Source organism: Pristis pectinata, chromosome 12, assembly GCF_009764475.1.
Source record: "Pristis pectinata isolate sPriPec2 chromosome 12, sPriPec2.1.pri, whole genome shotgun sequence".
Classification (NCBI taxonomy): Eukaryota; Metazoa; Chordata; class Chondrichthyes; order Rhinopristiformes; family Pristidae; genus Pristis; species Pristis pectinata.
Window position 1 is genome coordinate 41397151 of NC_067416.1, and position 21645 is coordinate 41418795.

The 21645-nt window shown below is 44.8% G+C and overlaps 1 protein-coding gene across 1 annotated transcript in view; it reads right to left on the reverse strand.

Moving 5' to 3' along the window:
* The window catches only part of LOC127576942 (catenin alpha-3-like), a 1199293-nt gene that overhangs the window by 1039953 nt on the left and 137695 nt on the right, over positions 1–21645 (reverse strand). The window contains exon 5 of the mRNA XM_052027768.1: positions 676–939. Coding sequence (XP_051883728.1) covers positions 676–939 — 264 coding nt within the window. The remainder of the gene's footprint in view (positions 1–675; positions 940–21645) is intronic.

Sequence of the window (21645 nt, forward strand, 5' to 3'; positions counted from 1 at the left end):
CCCTCCATTCATATGCACCCTAAATTGTCTCCCCTTGGTCTGCTCCACTTCAAAGAAAACAACACCAGCCAATACAATGTTCCTCATAGCTATAACTTTTCAGGCCTGACAACATTCCCATTAACTCCTTTGCACACCCTCCAATGTAATTACAACTTCCCTGCAATGTGCTGATCAGAAATGTACACAATACTCAATGCAGTGGCACAACATGCTTTGTATGTAATTCTAGATTAATCTCCCAGGCTTATATCCTCTGCCTCAGATAACAACAGAGAGCATGCTATATGTCTTTTTAATGGCCTTATTGATCAATCCTGCTGCTTTTAAAGTTCTGTGGCCATACCTTCCAAGATTCCTCCCTTCCTCTGCATTTCTCAATATTCTCCCATTTATTGGAAATGACTTTGACTTGTTGCATTACCTCACACAATCCTGGATTAAATTCCACATGACACGAAACCATCTACATCCTCTTCCCTGTGACTGACAAGGTAACAAACATATTCAAAAAATATATCCTGCTTCAGCAAAACCTTGTGGCAATTGATCAAAAATGAACAGAACCATGTTCTATCTCACATCCAGGTTACATGATGATTGAAACCACCATCAATTAATGCGTCATCAAATACATCATGCTGTAAGCTCAAAACCAACACCAAGTTTACTTACCTCAAATTCATCAATAGCGCCAGCAAGAGACGGAGCAGCAGATGCAGACTGGGACATCTGGCATCCAATTCCCTGCACAGCGTCAGAGATTACAGTGAAAGCCTCCTGCATCTCATTGTGGACAGACTCCCGCCCTGCCTGAAGTGCAGCAATTTTCGGGTGTTCCAGACAGGCCATGGATGTAGAATATAAGAAGGGAGAGGTTTGCTTCAAGCAAGCACGGGCAGTGGCCAGACCTTCACGCTGACTGGGCGACTTGAGGTCCTGTCAATTGAAGAGAAAAAATTCATAATAAGGTAAGATACCTCTATTAGTCACATGTACATCGAAACACACAGTGAAATGAATCTTTGTGTAGAGTGTTCTGGGGGGCAGCCCACAAGTGTCGCCAAGCTTCTGGAACCAACATAGCATGCCCACAACTTCCTAACCCGTACATCTTTGGAATGTGGGAGGAAACCAGAGCACGCGGAGTAAACCCATGCAGACACGGGGAGAACGTACAAACTCCTTACATACAGCGCTGTAATAGCATTAAGCTGACTGTTACACTATTATGCCGCCCCAATACTACCTAATACAACTAGGGTCAAGAATTATTTCAAATAAAACTACAAAAGATAATAAAATAACTATTCCTTCTCAACCAGTGAGGAATGCATTTTCAAGATCCACACTGGAGAGCAGAGCCTCTGTTTCCAGCCATTGAAAGCAATTGCAGTAGACCAGCTATGATGAGGCTGCACTGCCGACTGCAACATTTATCACATTAACATTGCAATCAGAAGATGGAGAGGGGTACCAGACACCTAAGGCTCATATGTCATTAAACACTATTAGATAGACAAAAATTAATCATTTGACAGCATCTTCCAAGACCCTCCCCCACCCACCAACCCCAGGACAAGGGCAGTGAGTGCATTCAAACATTGTCACCTCCAAATTTCCCTTCAAGTCACAAACCATCCTGACTTGGAAGTATATCAGTATTCCACCATTATCCTTGGGTCAAAAACCTGAAACACACAGTTACTGAATAGCACCATAGGAACACCATCACCAGTGGCTCACACCGCCAGCCCACCACCACCTTCTGGAAAGCAATGAGTAACATTGCAAGCATTGGCAGAACTAGATTCTCTTGCTGGAGAGGGGAATGAATTTTTCTCCACACTGAACGGCAGTGGTCAAATAATTTACTCGAGTTCAGGCAGTTCCAAGGGACCTGCCAACCCAAATTATGGGAGCCATGGGACAGCATGTGCCCCCTCTACCCCCGACGCAATATTTGTGGGTAATGAATGCCAGCTTATCTAGCAATAGCCATATATCAGGAATATGGAAAGGACATACATTGTTTCTAACTGAATCACTTCATGAAGGATCATACTCTTCCCACCTCACCATGTTTTCATTCCTCTTCTTTCTCCTTTCACTCATTACTTAATAAACTTTCTCAGGCGGTGAAGGTAAGGGTGATGTTTTACCAAAACAATTAAATCCTTACTCCCCGAACCACCACCCCCAAACAATTCTTGCACAATTGCAATTAGGCACCTCACAGCAAAATCAACCCCTGTAAATGGCAACCAGAAAAACAAAGAAGGCGAAGAGAATGGGGGGAGGAGGGACATAGCTGGGAGATGAGAAGCAAGCTATTTGTTTACAGTTCAAGGATGGGAAATCCTGAACACACTTGAAACAAACTTGCATCTCTTAAAACTCTTATTTTCACACTTATTTCTGCAGTGAACTTCATGGTGTGTTGGCTGCCTCTGCGCCACAATTTAGTGAAGCTGCAACAGTTTCTAGTTGGCCTGGAGGTATTCCCATTACACCTCCAAAGGCAAAAAGATGTCAGGATACCCAAGCAGACACTGCAGCAGGCTTGTACGGAGCTGAAAATGAGACACGTGTGTAATTAGGTGAGCTTAACAGGTTGTCTCCAAATCTACAGCATGAATAGTGTTGGACCTACATTATTAAGGCATGACAGCTGGCAGCTGGACTTTAACAGCAATTTAGTGACCAGTAGGTGAGCAGAAAGAAATGCTGAGGAAGATATTCATACAAACACAAGCAAGATGGAGCTGGAAGTGTAAACTTCTCTGAACCTCGGTAGTGTGCTTTTGAGTTTTACATGTTAACACGTAAGTAACAAGCATGGTTCCACCAAATCTGGATTTGTAAACTCAAAAATCAAAACATTTAAACGGAATGACATTTCCTTAATGCCAACAGACTAGTTCACTAAATTGATCAATTCAAAACAAGATGAAGACAATTAAGTGTTGAAAGGCATGAAATCACGCAATGTATTTTTCTCGCAGAGTATACCTTAATTGTAGATTTCTATCAACTGAAGTTTTGCTCATACAAAGTGAGGCTGACATAAAATAAAAAAGATAACACAGTTTAAGCTAAGTTCTGATGTACTCAAGGCCAGATGGTCCGGAGATTTGACAGGCAAGATTTACAGCCTGTGGCTAAGGTCATGTAAAACTTCAGATGAACCAAAGAAAATGCTAGATGGCTTGCAATGGCCAAGATAGCTTGACAAAAGAATCGCCTTTCATCTGTGTACTCACTACAGAATGAGCATGTGTGTGAGAGAAAACATGCAAGAGTGAGAGACAGTGCACGCAAAAGCATCAGAAGTTTTAATGTCTAATCACAATGGAGTGTTTTTAAGATATAGACAATGTCGGAATTCTGGCAAACATTTTTCATGCAAAAGAAGAGGTGAAGATTAGATGATCTGTTTGATTATATGGATTAAGGAGTTAAATTGGTGGTACCATAGAACAATACAGCACAATAAAGGCCCTTCGGCCCACCATGTTGTGCCGACCTTCAAACCACACCTAAGACTATCTAACCCCTTCCTCCCATATCTTAAATTCCTCCATATGCTTATCTAACAATCTCTTGAACTTGCCCAATGTATCAGCCTCCACCACCACCCCAGGCAGTGCATTCCATGCACCAACCACTCTCTGGGTGAAAAACCTCCCTCTGATATCTCCCTTGAACTTCCCACCCATTACCTTAAAGCCATGCCCTCTTGTATTGAGCATTGGTGCCCTGGGAAAGGGGCGCTGGCTGTCCACTCTATCTATTACTCTTAATATTTTGTATACCTCTATCATGTCTTACCTCATCCTCCTTCTCTCCAATGAGTAAAGCCCTGGCTCCTTTAGTCTCTCCTCATAATCCATACTCTCTAATCCAGGCAGCATCCTGGTAAATCTCCTCTGCACCCTTTCCAACACCTCCACATCCTTCCTATAATGAGGCGACCAGAACTGGACACAGTACTCTGTGTGGTCCAACCACAGTTTTGTAAAGCTGCATCATTACTTCGCGGCTCTTAAACTCGATCCCACGACTTATCAAAGCTAACATCCCATAAGCTTTCTTAACTACCCTATCTACCTGTGTGGCAACTTTCAGTGATCTGTGGATATGAACCCCCAGATCCCTCTGCTCCTCCACACTGCCCAGAATCCTGCCATTTACCTTGTACTCTGCCTTGGAGTTTGTCCTTCCAAAGTGCACCACCTCACACTTCTCCGGATTGAACTCCATCTGCCACTTGTCAGCCCAGCTCTGCATCCTATCAATATCCCTCTGTAAGCTTTGACAGCCCTCCACACTATCCACAGCATCACCGATCTTTGTGTCATCTGCAAACTTGCTAACCCAGCCTTCCACCCCCTCATCTAAGTCATTTATAAATATCACAAAAAGTAGAGGACCCAGAACCGAGCCCTATGGGACACCACTAGTCACAGCCCTTCAATCTGAATGCACTCCCTTCACCACAACCCTCTGCTTTCTACAGGCAAGCCAATCCTGAATCCACGCGGCCAAGCCTCCCTGGATCCCTTGGCCTCTGACCTTCTGAAGAAGCCTACCATGCGGAACCTTGTCAAACGCCTTACTAAAATCCATGTAGACCACATCTACTGCACTACCCTCATCAATCTTCCTGGTCACCTCCTCAAAGAAGCCTATCAGGCTAGTGAGGCAAGATCTTCCCTTCACAAATCCATGCTGGCTGTCCCTAATCAGTCCATGATTCTCTAAATGCTCATAGATCCTATCTCTAAGAATCCTTTGCCACAGCTTGCCCACCACAGACGTAAGGCTCACTGGTCTGTAATTCCCTGGACTATCCCTACTACCCTTTTTGAACAAGGGGACCATATTCGCCACCCTCCAATCCTCCGGTACCATCCCCGTGGACAATGAGGACTCAAAGATCCTAGCCAATGGTTCAGCAATCTCCTCCCTCGCCTCACGAAGCAGCCTGGGGAATATTCTGTCAGGTCCCGGGGACTTACCTGTCCTAATATTTTCTAACAGCTCCAACACATCCTCTCTCTTGATATCTACATACTCTAGAACATTAACCTTACCAACACTGTCCTCGGCGTCATCAAGACCCTCTCCTTGGTGAATATTGAAGAGAAGTACTCATTGAGAACCTCACCCACTTCCACAGCTTCCAGACACATCTTCCCACCTTTGTCTTTAATTGGACCTACCTTTACTCTCGTCATCCTTCTGCTCTTCACGTACGAGTAAAAAGCCTTGGGATTCTCCTTAACCTTACTCGCCAAAGTCTTTTCATGTCCCCTTCTCGTTCTCCTCAGCCCCTTCTTAAGTTCCCTCCTTGCTACTCTATATTCTTCACGAGCCCTGTCTGATCCTTGCTGCTTACACCTTACGTATGCTGCCTTCTTCTTCCTAACTAGATGTTCCACCTCTCTTGTCACCCATGGTTCCTTCACCCTGCCATTCCTTCTTTGCCTCACCAGGACAAATTTATCCCTAACATCCTGCAAGAGATCTCTGAACATCGACCACATCTCTATAGTACATTTCCCCTCAAAAATGTCACCCCAATTTACACGCTCAAGTTCTCGCCTTATAGCCCCATAATTCGCCTTTCCCCAATTAAATATCTTCCCATCCTCTTTGCTCCTATCCCTGTCCATGACAATGCTAAAGGTTATGGTCACTGTCCCCCAAATGCTCACCCACTGAGAGATCTGTCACCTGACCCAGTTCATTACCTAAGACTAGATCTAATATGGCATTCCCTCTAGTTGGCCTGTCAACATACTGTGACAGGAATCCGTCCTGTACACACTTAACAAACTCTGCCCCATCTAAACCTTTGGCACTAATCAGGTGCCAATCAATATTTTGGAAGTTGAAGTCTCCCACTATAATAACCCTGTTATTTTTGCATCTTTCCAAAATTTGCCTCCCAATCTGCTCCTCAGTATCCCTACTGCTACCAGGGGGCCTATAGAATACTCCCAGTAGAGTAACTGCTCTTTTCTTGTTCCTAACCTCCACCCATATTGACTCTAGAGAGGATCCTTCTACATTATCCACCCTTTCTGCAGCTCTTAGGTGGGAGACTATCAACAGAACCTGTTGTGTCCTTCAGTAGCTGGTAATAAAAGGTAACATGACAACATTTTGAAAAAGAGCAAGCAAATTATCTCAGATGTCCTGGCCAATATTTATCTCTAATCAACATGAGAAAAGAAATTAAGAAAATAGCAGGAGTATGTCACCTGGCCCCTCAGCCAGCCCTGCCATTCAATGGGATCATTTTTGATCTACCCCAGGCCTCTTGTGTTCCCCAGACCCCTCAATTTCACTAATCTTTCAAAACTGTAATCCTCTTTTAATACCTGCAATGATCTAGCCTCCTCAACCCCCCTGCAGTGGTGAATTCCAGAGATTGACCACCCTTTGTGAGAAGTTCATACACATTTCAGTTTTCAATGACCACCGCCTAATCTTGTAACTATGTCCTCTCATTCAAGATTCTTCACTAGTAGAAATATTTTGACATCTACCCTGTCATAACTCCTCAGAATCTTATATGCTTCAATAAGATCACCCCTCATTCTTCTAAACCTCAAAGAATGTAGATCTAATTTCAATAGCCATTCATGACAGGATAACTCTCTCTGTAATTAGCCTAATGAATTTCTTCTGGGCTGCCTCATAATCACACTGAATCAAAACAGATTATCTAATTATCAACTCTTTACTAAGAGGGATTTAACAGCATGAAAATTGATTGCCAGACCTCCTGAAACAGTGACTACATTTTAAAAATATTTCATTGGCTACAGAGCATTTTGGGCAGACAGCGGCATCATTGTGGTACTTTAGCTGAACGCAAAGGTGAGAATGAAGTCTTGCTTGCTCCTTTTCTCAAAAATGATCCTTGTCACAGCTCATTTCCCTGAATATGGTGTTCCAAATCTATCCCTTCATACCCAACGGTATGACCATCATTGATTTCCCACCATCATCATGCTGGGACTTGCCATTGATTAGCAATTAAACTTGATCAGTCACATAAATACTGTGACTACAAGAGAGGCCTGAAGCTAACCAAAGGAGAGGTGGATACTTTCTTGTTGGTGATAATCATTAGCTGATAATTGCGAGTATTACCTACTGCTTATTATTGAACATTGCCCAGGCTGTTCTGCTTTCAGATATGCCCAATTCCAACGTTATGGTGGATGGAAGGTCATTGGTTAATCAACTGGAGATGCTGGTATTCATGTCATTGCCCTGAGGAACTTGCCCTGTTGTTGTTCCAGTATTCAAGAAAGGAAATAGGGATAATCCTGGAAACTATAGACCGGTAAGTCTCATGTTAGTGGTGGAGAAGTTACTGGAGAGGATTCTTAAGGATAGGATTTATGAGCATTTGGAAAACCATGGCCTAATTAGGGACAGTTAGCATGGCTTTGTGCAGGGCAAATCATGCCTTACTAACTTGATTGAGTTTTTCAAGGAGGTGATGAAAGTGATTGATGAAGGTAGAGCTGTGGATGTTGTCAATGTGGATTGTAGCAAGGTGTTCGATGAGGTCCCTCATGGTAGGCTCACCCAGAAGATTAAGATGTATGGGATCCATGGTAACTTGGCTATTTGGATTCAGAATTGGCTTGCCCATAGAAGCCAGAGTGTAGTGGTTGACGGGATTTATTCTGCCTGGAGGTCTATGACTAGTGGTGTTCTGCATGAATCCGTTCTGCGACCTCTGCTGCTTGTTATACACGTAAATGACTTGGATGGAAATGTGAATGAGTGGATTAGTAATGTCGCAGACGATACAAAGGTTGTTGGTGTTGTGGATAATGTAGAAGATTGCCAAAGCATACAGCAGGATATAGATCAGTTGCAGATATGCACGGGGAAATGGCAGATGGAGTCTAATCTGGCCAAGTGTGAGGTGTTACACTTTGGGAGATCAATATAAAGAGACAGTAGACTGTTAATGGCAGGACCCTTAACAGTATTGAAGTACAGAGGGATATTGGGGTCCAAGTCCATAGCTCCCTGAGTGGCTGCACAGGTTGATAGGGTGGTAAAGAAGGCATATAGCATGCTTGGCACTGAGTTCATGAGTCAGGATGTTATGCTGCAGCTTTTTAAAAGTCTAGTTAGGCCGCATCTGGGGTATTGCATTCAATTCTGGTCACCGCATTATCAGAAGGATGTGGAGGCTTTGGAGAGGGTGCAGAAGAGGTTTACCAGGACACTGTCTGGATTAGAGGGCATGTACTATGAGGCAAGGTTGGACAAACTTGGGTTGTTTTCTCTGCAGCAGCAGAGGCCGAGGGGAGAATTGATAGAAGTTTATAAGATTATGAGAGGCATAGATTAGACAGCTGGAATCTTTTTCCCAGGGTCTAACACTAAAGGGCATGTATTTAAGGTGAGAGGGGTAAGTTCAAAGGAGATGAGCGGGGCCAAGTTTTTTTCACAAAGAAAGTGGTGGGTGCCTCAAATGCACTGCCAGGGGTGGTAGTAGAGGCAAGTACAATAGAGACGTTTGGTAAATTGGTAAATTGGTTTATTATGTGGTGGCCGTTAGAGAGACTTGGCTGTCACAAGGGCAGGAATGACTGCTGGATATTCCAGAGTTTGGATGTTTCAAAAGGGACAGGGACAGAGGTAAAAGAGTTGGGGGAGCGGCCTTGCTGCTCAGGGACAGTTTCACAGCTGTAGAAAAGGAGGATGTCCTGGAGGGATCGTCCACTGAGTCAGTGTGGGTGGAAGTCAGAAACAGGAAGGGAGCAATCACTCTGTTGGGAATATTCTACAGACACCCAAATAGCAGCAGAGACGCTGAGGAGCCGATCGGGAGGCAGATTTTGGAGAAGGTGCAAAAATAGCAGGTTTGTTGTCATTGGTGATTTCAACTTCCCTAATATTGATTGGCACCTCCTTAGTATAAAGGGGATCGATGGGGCAGAGTTTGTTAGGTGTGTCCAGGAGGGATTCCTGACACAGCATATGGACAGGCTGACTATAGGAGAGGCTATTCTGGACCTGGTACTAGGCAATGAGTCTGATCAGGTTTCAGATCTCTCGGTGGGAGAGCATTTTGGAGACTGTGACCATAACTCCTTGACCTTTACCATAGCCTTGGAGAGGGATAGGAGCAGGCGATATGGGAAAGTATTTAATTGGGGGAGGGGGAATTATGATGCTATTAGGCAGGAACTTGGAAGCGTAAATTGGGAACAGATGTTCTTGGGGAAGTGCACAGCGGAAATGTGGAGGTTGTTTAGGGAGTACTTGCATGGGCTTTGTGATAGGTTTGTCCCATTGAGGCAGGGTAAGGATGATAGAGTGAAGGAACCATAGTTAACAAGAGCCATAGAATATCTTGTCAAGAGGAAGAAAGAAGCTTAACTAAGGTTTAGAAAGCATGGATCAGACAGGGCTCTGGAGAGTTACAAGGTAGCCAGGAGGAAGCTTAAGAATGGACTTAGGAGAGCTAGAAGAGGGCATGAGAAGGCCTTGGAGAGTAGGATTAAGGAAAACCCCTGGGCATTCTATACATATGTGAAGAATAGGAGGATGACTAGAGTGAGGGTAGGACCGATCAGGGATAAGAGAGGAATCATGTGCCTGGAGTCGCAAGAGGTAGGGGAGGTCCTTAACGAATATTTTGCTTCAATATTCATCAGTGAGGGAGACCTTGACATTTGTGAGGATGGTGTACAACAGGCTGATACACTAGGGCATGTCGACATGAGGAAAGAGGATGTGCTGGAACTTTTGGAAAACATTAGGATAGATAAGTCACCAGACGGGATATATCCAAGGTTATGGCAAGCGAGGGAAGAGATTGCTGCACCTTTGGTGATGATCTTTGCGTCGTCATTGGCCACAGGAGTAGTGCCAGATGATTGGAGGGTGGTAAATGTTGTTCCTTTGTTTAAGAAAGGAAGTAGGGATAACCCTAGGAATTACAGACCAGTGATTCTTACTTCAGTGGTGGGCAAATTACTGGAGGAGATTCTTAGAGACAGGATTTATGGGCATTTGGAGAAGCATAGGCTGATTAGGGACAGTTAGCATGGCTTTGTGAGGGACAGGTCATGCCTCACGAGGCTGATTGAATTCTTTGAGGATGTGACAAAGCACATTGATGAAGGTAGAGCAGTGGATGTGGTGTACATGGATTTTATTAAGGTGTTTGATAAGGTTCCTCATGGAAGCCTCATTCAGAAAGTCAGGAGGCATGGGATCCAGGGAAACTTGGCTGTGTGGATTCAGAATTAGCTCATCCATAGAATACAGGGGGTGGTGGTAGATGGAAAGTACTCTGCTTGGAGGTCAGTGACCAGTGGTGTTCGGCAGGGATCTGTTCTGGGACCCTTGATTTTTGTGATTTTTATAAATGACTTGGATGAAGATGTGGAAGGGTGGGTTAGTAACTTTGCTGATGACATGAAGGTTGGTGGTGTTGTGGATAGTGTAGAGGGTTGCTGTAGGTTACCACAGGACATTGATACGATGCAGACCTAGACTGAGAAGTAGCAGATGGAGTTCAATCCAGAGAAGTGTGAAGTGATACACTTCGGGAGATTGAATTTGAAGGCAGGATAAAAGGTTATTAGCAGGACTCTTAGCAGTGTGAAGGAACAGAGGGATCTTGGGGTCCATGCCCATAGATCCCTCAAGAATGCTATGCAGGTTGATAGGGTTGTTAAAAAGGCGTATGTTGTGTTGGCCTTCATTAGTCGGGGTAGTGAGTTCAAGAGCTGCAAGGTAATGTTGTAGCTCTATTGAACTCTGGTTAGACCATACTTGGAGTATTGTGTTCAGTTCTAGTCACCTCATTATAGGAAGGATGTGGAAGTTTTAGAGAGGGTGCAGAAGAGATTTACCAGGATGCTGCTTTGATTGTAGAGTATGTTTTATGAGGATAGATTGAGTGACCTGGGGCTTAAAGTATCTCTTTGGACCGAAGGAGGATGAGAGATGACTTGACAGAGGTGTAGAAGATGATAAGAAGTGTAGGCTGAGCGGGCAGTCAGAGACTCTTTCCCAGGGTGAAAATGGCTAACATGAGGGGGCATTATTTTAAGGTGATTGGAGGAAGGTATAGGAGGGATGTCAGAGGTATGTTGTTTACACAGGGAGTGGTGGGTGCATGGAATGAACTGCCTGCAGAGATTATGGAGGCAGGTACATTAGGAACATTTAAGAAACTCTTAGATAGACACATGAATGATGGAACAATGGAGGGCTATGTGGGACGGAAGGGTTAGATAGATCTTAGAATAGGATAAAATGTCAGCACAACATCATAGGCCGAAGGGCCTGTACTGTGCTGTAATGTTCTATGTTCTATGCTCTATTGTCACATATACCAAGATACAGTGAAAAACTTGTCTTCCATATCGTTTATACAAATTAATTCATTACACAGTGCATTGAGGTAAACATTGTATTTACCATTGTAATAACAGAATGTAGAATGAAGTGTTACAGTTCCAGAGAAAGTGTAGTTCATGTAGACGATAAGGTGCAAGGTCATAACGAGGTAGATTGTGAGGTCAAGAGTCCATCTTATTGAAGGGAACACTTCAATAGTCTTATAACAGGATAGAAGCTGTCCTGGAGCCTGGTGGTACGAGCTTCCAGGCTTTTGTATCTTCTGCCCAATGGGAGAGGGGAAAAAAAGAATGTCCGGGGGGTTGGGGTCTTTGATTATGTTGGCTGCTTTACTGAGGCAGTGAGAAGTGTAGACAGTGTCCATGGAGGGGAGGCTGGTTTCCGTGATGTGCTGAGCTGTGTCCACAACGCTCTGCAGTTTCTTGGAGTCCCGGGCAGAGCAGTTGCTGTACCAAGCATCCAGATAGGATGCTTTCTATGGTGCATCGATAAAATTTGGTGAGGGACAAAGGGGACATGCCAAATTTATCTAGCCTCATGAAGAAGTAGAGGCGTTGGTGAACTTTCTTGGCTGTGGCATCTACGTGGTTGGACCAGGACAGTAAGAGAACTCTCCTTTGGTATCAACTATGGTGGCATCATCTGCAAACTTGAAGATGGAATTAGAGCAGAATCTGGCCACACAGTTGTGAGTATATAGGGAGTAGAGGGCTGAGGCCGCAACATTGTGGGGAACCAGTGTTGAGAATAATAATGCCGGAGGTGTTGCTGCCTATCCTCACTGATTGCAGTCTGTTGGTCAGGAAGTCAAGGATCCAGTTGCAAAAGGAAGTCCAGGTCTTGGAGTTTGGTGATGAGTTTGCTCGGAATTATAGTATTGAAGGCGGAGCTGTAGTCAATAAACAATAGTCTAACGCAGGTATCTTTACTGTCTAGATGTTCCAGAGATGAGTGCAGGGCCAGGGAGATGGTGTCCACTGTAGACCTGTTTCGGCAGTAGTTGAATTGCAGTGGGTCGAGGTTGTCTGGTAGGCTGGAGTTGATGCATGCCATGACCAACCTCTCAAAGCACTTCCTTATGGTGGATGTCAGAGCCACTGGTCGGTAGTCATTAAGGTACGTTACCTTGTTTTTCTTAGGTACCGGGATGATAGTGGTCTTCTTGAAGCAGGTAGGAACCGAAGTTTGATAAGGGAGAGGTTAAAAATGTCTGCAAATACCCCACCAGCTGATCTGCACAGGATCCAAGGACACAGCCAGAGACACCATCCAGGCCAGATGCTTTCCATGGGTTCACTCTCCGGAAGACTAATCTTATGTCCACAACGGTGACTGTGGGTTCTGGTGCACTGGAGGCTGTCGGAATGGGTGGTGACATACCAATCCTCCTCTGTTCAAAACGTGCATAGCATGCGTTAAGCTCATCAGGAAGGGATGCACTGTTGTCAGCGATGCTACCCGACTTCGTTTTGTAGCCTGTTATAGCATCTAACCCCTGCCACAGCTAACGGCTGGTCTGGGACTCAATTTTAGACTGGTATTGTCTCTTGGCATCCCTGATAGCTTTACTGAGGTCATTTCTCGATTTCTTGTATAGGTCAGGTTCACCTCATTTGAATGCCATAGTCCTAGAATTTAAGAGGCTCTTAGATAGGCACATCAATGTGCAGAGAATGGAAGGATATGGACCTTGGTATTAAGGAATTAGTTTAGATGGGCATTGAATTGCAGGTTCAATTAGTTCAGCATAATATTGTGGGCCAAAGGGCCTGTTCCTGTGCTGTACTGTTCTATGTTCTAAACTCCCACATTGATGTCCTAGGGCTGGGATAATTGGCCTTCGACAACTATAACCATCTTTCTTTCTGCTTTGTGTGCATACAACAAGTGTAAAGTGTTCTCCTAATTCACATCCAATTCAACTAGGGCTTCTTCAAGTCATAAATCGATCAAATGCTAGTGGTCCTGATAGAATCTAAATTGAACATGTACAGTGACACAAAAAATTCTGCAGATGCTGGAATCTGGAGCAATACACAAAAAGTGCTAGAGGAACTCAGCAGGTCAGACAGCATCCACTGGAGGGAAATGAACAGTCGAGGTTTGAGGCCGAGACCTTTCATCAGGACTGGAAAGGAAGAGGGCAGAAGCCAGAATGTGCAGTACTGTTGTGAACATGTACAGTGCTGTTGATATCTGTGGCAGGTGAGTCACTTCCTGAGATCTTAAAGCCTCTCCACTATCTACAAGATGGAAGTCAGGAACATGATGGAATATTCATTTGCCTGGGTGAGTGTAGCCGCAACAACACTCAAGGTGCTTGTTACCATTCAGGAGAAAACAGCCTGCCTGCTATGGCATCCCATTCATTTCCCAAAGTACTTAATCCTTCCACCATTATTGCAGCCTCCATTAGGTGGACTTCAGCAACTCACCAAGGTTTCTATGCTGGCACCTCACAAAACCCTGCCACTTGGCAGCAGTGGCACAGGAACACCACGTCTACATTTTTCCCTCCAAGTTGCACATCACATTGACGTAGGAATATACCACCATTCATTCAATGGCCTCGATTCCAAATGCTGAAACTTGTTCTCCAACAGCACTGTAGCCCATGAGAAGCTGGTCTCCATCCACCCAATGTTCCCTTCAGACTCGCGCTGCTTGCCATCAACCTCTGCAGGAAAGCTTAATTGCAGAGTGTTCTCACCTTCAAGCTTGCGTACTTCTTAACAAGATACTGGCAGAAGGCAAGGGGCTCAAGGGAGGCAAGTCTTCCGTATTGGGTTGGGTCTGGAAGAAGCGAAAGGCTCAGTGCATAAGGGCTCACGATAAGTATGGAGTTCAGAGCAGGTGAGAGGTACAGAGATGGTGTGGGGTTCACAATACAGGTGAGGGGGTCAGTGAAAAGGTGGTCCAGAGCAGACAAGGAAAGATCACACTGAAAGAAACTGGCAGCCAGTGAAGACTCAGATTGGGTGAACTGCTTACAAGTTCCAGTTTAATTGCTTCATAAATCTCTGGCAATACCATCTCCTCTTCTACCTGTACTACAGTGACCCAAAGATACTTCCAGGCCTTGATGACATCAATGACTAAACACAAACTGCAAGAAACTGCAGAGAGTTGTGGACACAGCCCAGAGCATCACGAAAACCGGCCTCCCCTCCATGGACTCTGTCTTTACCTCTCGCTGCCTTGGTGAAGCAGCCAGCATAATCAAAGACCCCACCCACCCAGGTCATTCTCTCTTCTCTCCTCTTCCATCAGGTAGAAGATACAGGAGCCTGAGGGCACATACCAGCAGGCTCAAGGACAGCTTCTACCCCACTGTGATGACTATTGAATGGTTCCCTTATATGATGAGATGCACTCTGACCTCACAATCTACCTTGTGACCTTGCACCATATTGTCTACCTGCACTACACTTCCTCTGTAGCTGTGACACTTTACTCTGTACTGTTATTGTTTTTACCTGTACTACATCAATGGACTCTATACTAACTCAACGTAACTGCACTGTGTAATGAATTAACCTGTACGAACGGTATGCAAGACAAGTTTTTCACTGTACCTCGGTACAAGTGACAATAATAAACCAATACCAATACCAAACAGTCAAGGCACCAGCCAACCACAATCAAGTGATGGTGACCATCATTAGTCACAAGGCCAAGAGAGTTACATGCCGCTTGTATCATGATAACTGTAGCAGCAAACAAACTGCTGGAGAAACTCAGCAGCTTGAGCAGCCACTGTTGGGGAGAAAAGAATTATCGATACTTCCAATCAACACCCTGCATCAGAACTGAGAGAGAAGAGAGAAGATAGCTGGTATAAAGAGGAGAAGAGGAGAGATGAGACGGGCTGGGAGGTGACAGGTGGATGGAGGAAGGGTGAAGGGTGATGGGCAGAACATTGAGGGGGCTGTGGGGTGGGGGGTGCATGGGAAAGGAAACAAAAATGGGAGGCACAAGAAATTCTGCAGATGCTAGAATCTGGAGCAATACACAAAAAGTGCTGGAGGGACTCAGCAGGTCAGGCAGCATCTATGAAGGGAAATAAACAGTTGACGTTTCGGGCTGAGACTCTTCATCAGGACTGGAAAGGAAGAGGGCAGAAGCCAGAATGAGAAGGAGGAGAGAGGGGGAGGGGCACACGCAGGCAGGTGATAGGTGAGTTCAGGTGAGAGGGGGAAAGGAGAGGGGGAAATGGGAGGACTGGGTTTGGACCAGAAGGAAAGAGAGGAAACACAGGAGGTAAGGGTAACCTGACATTGGAAAATTCAATGTTCAGACCACTGGGTTGCAGACTACCCAGGCAGAATATGAGGTGTTCCGGTTTGCATTGGGCCTCACCCTGGCAGTGGAGAAGGCCAAGGACAGGAGGCCGGTGTGGGAATAGGAAGGTGAGTTGAAATAGCATGCAACTGGGATCTTGGGGTGGCCATTAGAGACAGAGCACAGGTCCTCTGCAAACCGGTCACCTAATCTGCTCTTGATCTCGCTGATGTAGAGAAGGCCACACCGGGAGCACTGGATGCAGTAGACGAGGCTGGAGGAAATCCACTCTATAATAATGGTAACTAGCCACTGGTCCAAAGAATCCCAGCGTCATCAAACAATTTAACCAAAAAAAAGCAAAAATCATGTCAAGTGATCCACAGCCGTATGATTAATGTCTACACCACCGTGAATACCTTCCCAATGCCCCATGTTTGGTTAAGCTCATAAAAGGAAGACGGGAGTGTTTATGGATCAGCTTTGAATTTTATGTCTGACCTTTTATACTCATTCAGTTAAATGTGCAGTTTTCAACAGTCTGCTCCATAAAATCCAGAAGCTAAAATTGGATGGTTCTCAAAAATGAGGGTGGGGATTGGAATTACCCAATTCGCTTTCTGGCATCCAACAGGCAACACACTGGCTCTGCGCCTCACCACCTTGCCTGACAGGTTACAGCAATGGCTGTGGGGGTGTGGTGTGCGCGGCAGATCACCACATAGTGGGGCTGTGGTGTGCGCGGCAGATCGCCACATAGTGGGGCTGTGGTGTGCGCGGCAGATCGCCACGTAGTGGGTCTGTGGTGTGTGTGGCAGATCACCACATAGTGGGGCTGTGGTGTGCGCGGCAGATCGCCACATAGTGGGGCTGTGGTGTGTGTGGCAGATCGCCACATAGTGGGGCTGTGGTGTGCGCGGCAGATCGCCACGTAGTGGGTCTGTGGTGTGTGTGGCAGATCACCACATAGTGGGGCTGTGGTGTGCGCGGCAGATCGCCACATAGTGGGGCTGTGGTGTGTGTGGCAGATCGCCACATAGTGGGGCTGTGGTGTGTGCGGCAGATCACCACAAAGCTCGAGACACTCCACAGGGCTGCCCCTCCAGTGCAGTCCAGACAGCAAAATGGTTGCTTCGGCACATCAGTGGGCTCTTCTATCACATTCCATGGAGCAGCTCAGCCCACACTGCACATGTGCTATGCTCTTGCTGTGAACTGAAGTCACATGTAGACAGTTCCAAAAGGCCAGCATCACCTTTGGGGGTTCAGATACAACGAGCACAGAATGAAAGCATCGTGGCAGCTGCCAGGATACTCGGCACTGAGACAGGCAACACACACACACACACACACACACACACACACACACACACACACACACACACACACACACACACACACACACACACACAAAGCCTGTGGTCACACACTAAATGCTTGCTGAGGGAATGGGATCCTTCTCAGGTTTTAATGTAGATTTGAACTGATGTGTAGTGCATACCAAGCAATGTTTGCTTAGTCAATGGCATCCTGCGGCACAGGGTAGGCAACTTTCCTTGCAGATCCTCATGCTTACTTTGTTTGCTAATCTGCGACAGGACTGAGTGAAATCGTGTCCGCTCTCTTTGAACGGAAAGCATCACTGACACCCAAGCAGCAAAACGTTGCGCATATCTCCAGCATGATCCTGGAAGGAGCTAGACAAGTAAAAGTTCATTGACTGGAAATGTGATCTTTGGACTGGAAATGCTGCCCTTCTCCCATGTTAATGTAGCAGCAGCAGTAGTTGGCAGAGCTTAGTGATGAATACATAAGTACAGATGACTCAAAGAGTAGTTGTTGCTCAGGTACCTATGGGAGAATTGATGCCATAACACCCTGGATATGGATCCTTGTGGGGAGGCCTTCTTCCCCTCCTCATCCTCTCCCTTCAAGATGCGTATTCTGCTCTACATTGCACCCTCATTCTGCTCTTTTCCAAGGCAAAACCCCCACCCCCTTTGTCTATAAGAATGCAATGCAGAATCCTTGAAGTCAGCAAAAAGGTTTTACAGTGTCTGTCATTCCCTGCAGATTTCTAAAACTTGGAGCAACCATGCAAAGCACCAAACACAAGTTGAATTATCGCATAGCTGGAACAGTAAGCAGATGTTGATCCTTTGAATGGCACTTGTAGCAGAATTGGGGGGGGTGGTGGGGAGAGAGGGAGGATTCCAGCCATGCACAGTACACAGATAAAAACATACTCATAATTAATTACATTAAAACTCATGAGCAAGAGGATTTTCACTTAGCCTTCAGTGTGGATTATAAGTTAAGTAAAGCACATGTTGGGAGAGTGCACGACTTTGGCTGACAGCTTTGAGTGGCCAATGTGGGTGGCAGGGTCAAGGATTGCAGTCCCTTTGACAGACAGCTATTATGCCAAGAAGCAACTGCAGGGTGGAAATGTAAGGTTGTTCTGAGCCCATCAGGCATTCTGAGGCCATCAGTGACATGGAGCTGGAACAGTTGCTCCATGGTGACAGTTCACCAAGAAAGAAGTTAATGACCTTGTCTCATTTTGCACTGAAATGCAGGAGAAGTGCATTTGTTATTCTAATATTTTGAGGAAAGCAGAAGCGGCTGTAATCACTGCCAGTATTCAGCTTGTTATTGAGCACTTTTGATCTGTCAGTTCCAAATTCTCCTATTTCAGCTTCATGCCATTTTTGTTTGATTGCTGCTCTGTGAAATACCTTGAGATGTTTATTCAGTGCTAAAGGTTCAATGTAATGCAATATATAGTTTAATTTGGCATTTTCGGACCTTTGGTCTGATTCAAACTTTGAAATTCACTCCCTAACCTTTTTGCTTCCCTACTGTCTTACCCGCTTTCAGACACTCTAAAATCTCTTTGACCAAAAGAAATGTAGAAAAGTAGGAGCAGGAGTAGGCCATTTGGCCCTTTGACCCTGCACTACCATTTAATATGATCAGGGATGATCAATTATTGCAATACAATATTTCTACTCTCTCCTCATATCCCTTGGTGCATTTGGCATCAAGGAATTTATCCATCTCCTTCTTAAATGTACTCAGTCACATGGTTTCTACAACCCCATACACTAGCAAATTCCACAGAAAAGGAATTTCTCTTCATCTCAACCTTAAATGTCTTACCTATATCCTGATATTGTGAAACGTTGTTCTAGGTATCTCAGGCAGAGGAAACATCCTCTTCACATGCAGTCAGTTAATCCTGTCAGAATTTCTTACGTTTCAATTAAATCCCTCTCACTTCTAAACTGAATACAAATCATGTTGACCTAAGCTCTCCTCTTATGGCATTTCTGCCATCCTAGAAATCAGTCTGACGAATCTTTCCTGCATTTTCTCCATGAAAATTATGTCCTTTCTTAGATAGGGAGACCAAAACTGCACAAATGACAAGTGTGATCTCAGCAGGGTGCTGGGTTATTGTTACAAGACATTCTCACTTCTTTCTCGAATCCTCTTGCTATAACATACAATTTTCATTCTTAAATGCTCACTGAACCAGTTGGTGACTAGTTTACAAGAGTACCCAATTCCCTTAATCTGATACATTTTCAATAATATGCCTCCTTGCTGTTTTTCTGACTGAAATGGATAACTTCACATTTATCCATGTTATACTGCATTTGTCCACTCAATCTAATTTGGCTTGAAACATCTTGGTATCCTCCTTACAATTCACAATCCCAGTTTAGTGTCAAAACATTATGTTGTGTTCCCTCAGCCAAATCAAAAGGATCTATGTTATGAATAGCTGAGACCCAGGAAGTGATCTGTTGATATTATACTGGTACCATAACTCTGATTCCTGCCACATATCCAATTTTCAGTCCCATGCCAATACATTAACCCCTAACGCCAGGGACTTTAATTTTACACACTCATTTTTGTGGGTCTTTAGTGAAGGTTTTTTGAAAATCCAAGTTCTTCACTCCCACTGGTTTTCCCTTGATTATGTTGCCAGTTAAGTCCTCAATAAGCTTCAGGAGGTCTGTCAAACATGATTCCCCTTCCAGAAACTCTTCTTAATGTTGTCTAATCTTGTTGATAGTTTCCAAGCGTCCTGTTATCGCTTACTTTAGCAGTCGGGAGGGAAAGGGTGAGCAGCTTCAAGTTCCTGGGCGTCAACATCTCAGAAGATCTATCCTGGGCCCAACACATTGATGCAATCATGAAGAAGGCACGCCAGAGATTCTACTTCGTTAAGAGTTTGAAGAGATTTGGTATGTCACCAAAGACTCTTGCAAATTTCTGCAGATATATGGTGGAGAGCATTCTGACTGGTTGCATCACTGCCTAGTATGGAGGCTCCAATGCACAGGATTGAAAGAGGCTGCAGAGGGTTGTAGACTCAGTAAGCTCCATCACGGGCACAACCCTTCCCACCATTGAAGACACCTTCAAAAGGCGGAGCCTCAAGAAGGTGGCATCCACCATTAAAGATCCTCGCCATCTGGGACATGCCCTCTTCACGTTACTACCATTGCGGTGAAGGTACAGGAGCCTGAAGACCCACACTCAATGTTTCAGGAACAACTTCTTCCCCTCCGCCATCAGATTTCTGAACAGTCCATGAACCCATGAACACTATCTCGTTATTCCCCTTTTGCACTATTCATTTATTTTTGTAACTTATAATAACTTTATGTCTTGCACTGTACTGCTGCTGCAAAACAACAAATTTCATGACATATGTCAGTGATAATAAACCTGATTCTGATTCAGATTCTTTATAATAACCTAGCACTTTCCCCACTACTGATGTGACGCTAACTGGTCTATAGTTTCCTGGTTTCTCTTCTCTTCTTGTTTTCAACAGTGAAGTTACACTTGTCACCTGCCAATCAGCTGGATCTATTCCATAATCAGTGCTGGGACTCCTGATCTTTGCTATATATATTAAAATTCTGTATGTACATAAAGGAGATATGATTGGTAAGGTCGCAGATGTCACAAAAATGACAGCACTGTTGATGGTGAGGAGGGTAAACTTCAGCTCTAGAACAATATTGATCAGTTGATAAAATGGGCAGAGCAATAGTAGATGGAATTTAATCATGATAACTATCAGGTGATGTCTTTTGGGAAGACTCACAAGGCTAGGACATATGCAAAGAATGGTAGGGGAGTATTGAGGAACAGAGGGACTTTGGTGTTCAGTGCAAGGATCCCTGACGGCAGCAGCATACATAGATAAGGTTGTTAAGGCGGCATTTAGAATATTTGTCTTTTTTAGAATGCAAGATCAGGGAGGTTATGTTATTCCTATGCAAGACACTAGTTGGGTCACAGTTCTTCACCAGACTGAAGGAAGGATGTGGAGACAGTGCAGAAGAGATTCACCAGGTTAGTGCCTGGAATTGAGCATATCAGTTATGAGAAGAGAATGGATCAGCTGGATTTGTTTACCCTGAAGTAATGGAGGCCAAAGGGCTTTCTGATGCAGGTATACATGAGGGGCACAGATAGTGTAGATAGTGAGAAACTTTTCCTCTTAGCAGAGGTGTCTAGAACTAAAGGGTGAAGAGTAGGAGAGTTAGAGAGGACTTCAATGTTTTCTTCAGCCAGAGGATGAGTTGAAACCTGGGACACAATGCCTGGGGGTGGTGGAAGCAGGTACAGGCCACCTGTGGGTAACAAATGGGTTCCATTTTTGCAGCGTCCATATGTTGATTTTGTCCACAAGTCAGAAAATACACAGAAGTCACTCGATATGGTAACCATAGCTCCACAGTATTGCAATGAATGGCATCAAAAGCACGTAAAACTGAGGAGAAAGAGCAATTACTAAGTGGAGGGAGAGAGAAAACTATTTTTGTCATTCGTTGGAATGAACATACGGGAGCTCATTCTAATGTAGGGGTGTCCATAAGTCAGGCGTTTGTAACCCAGGGACCGTCTGTATTT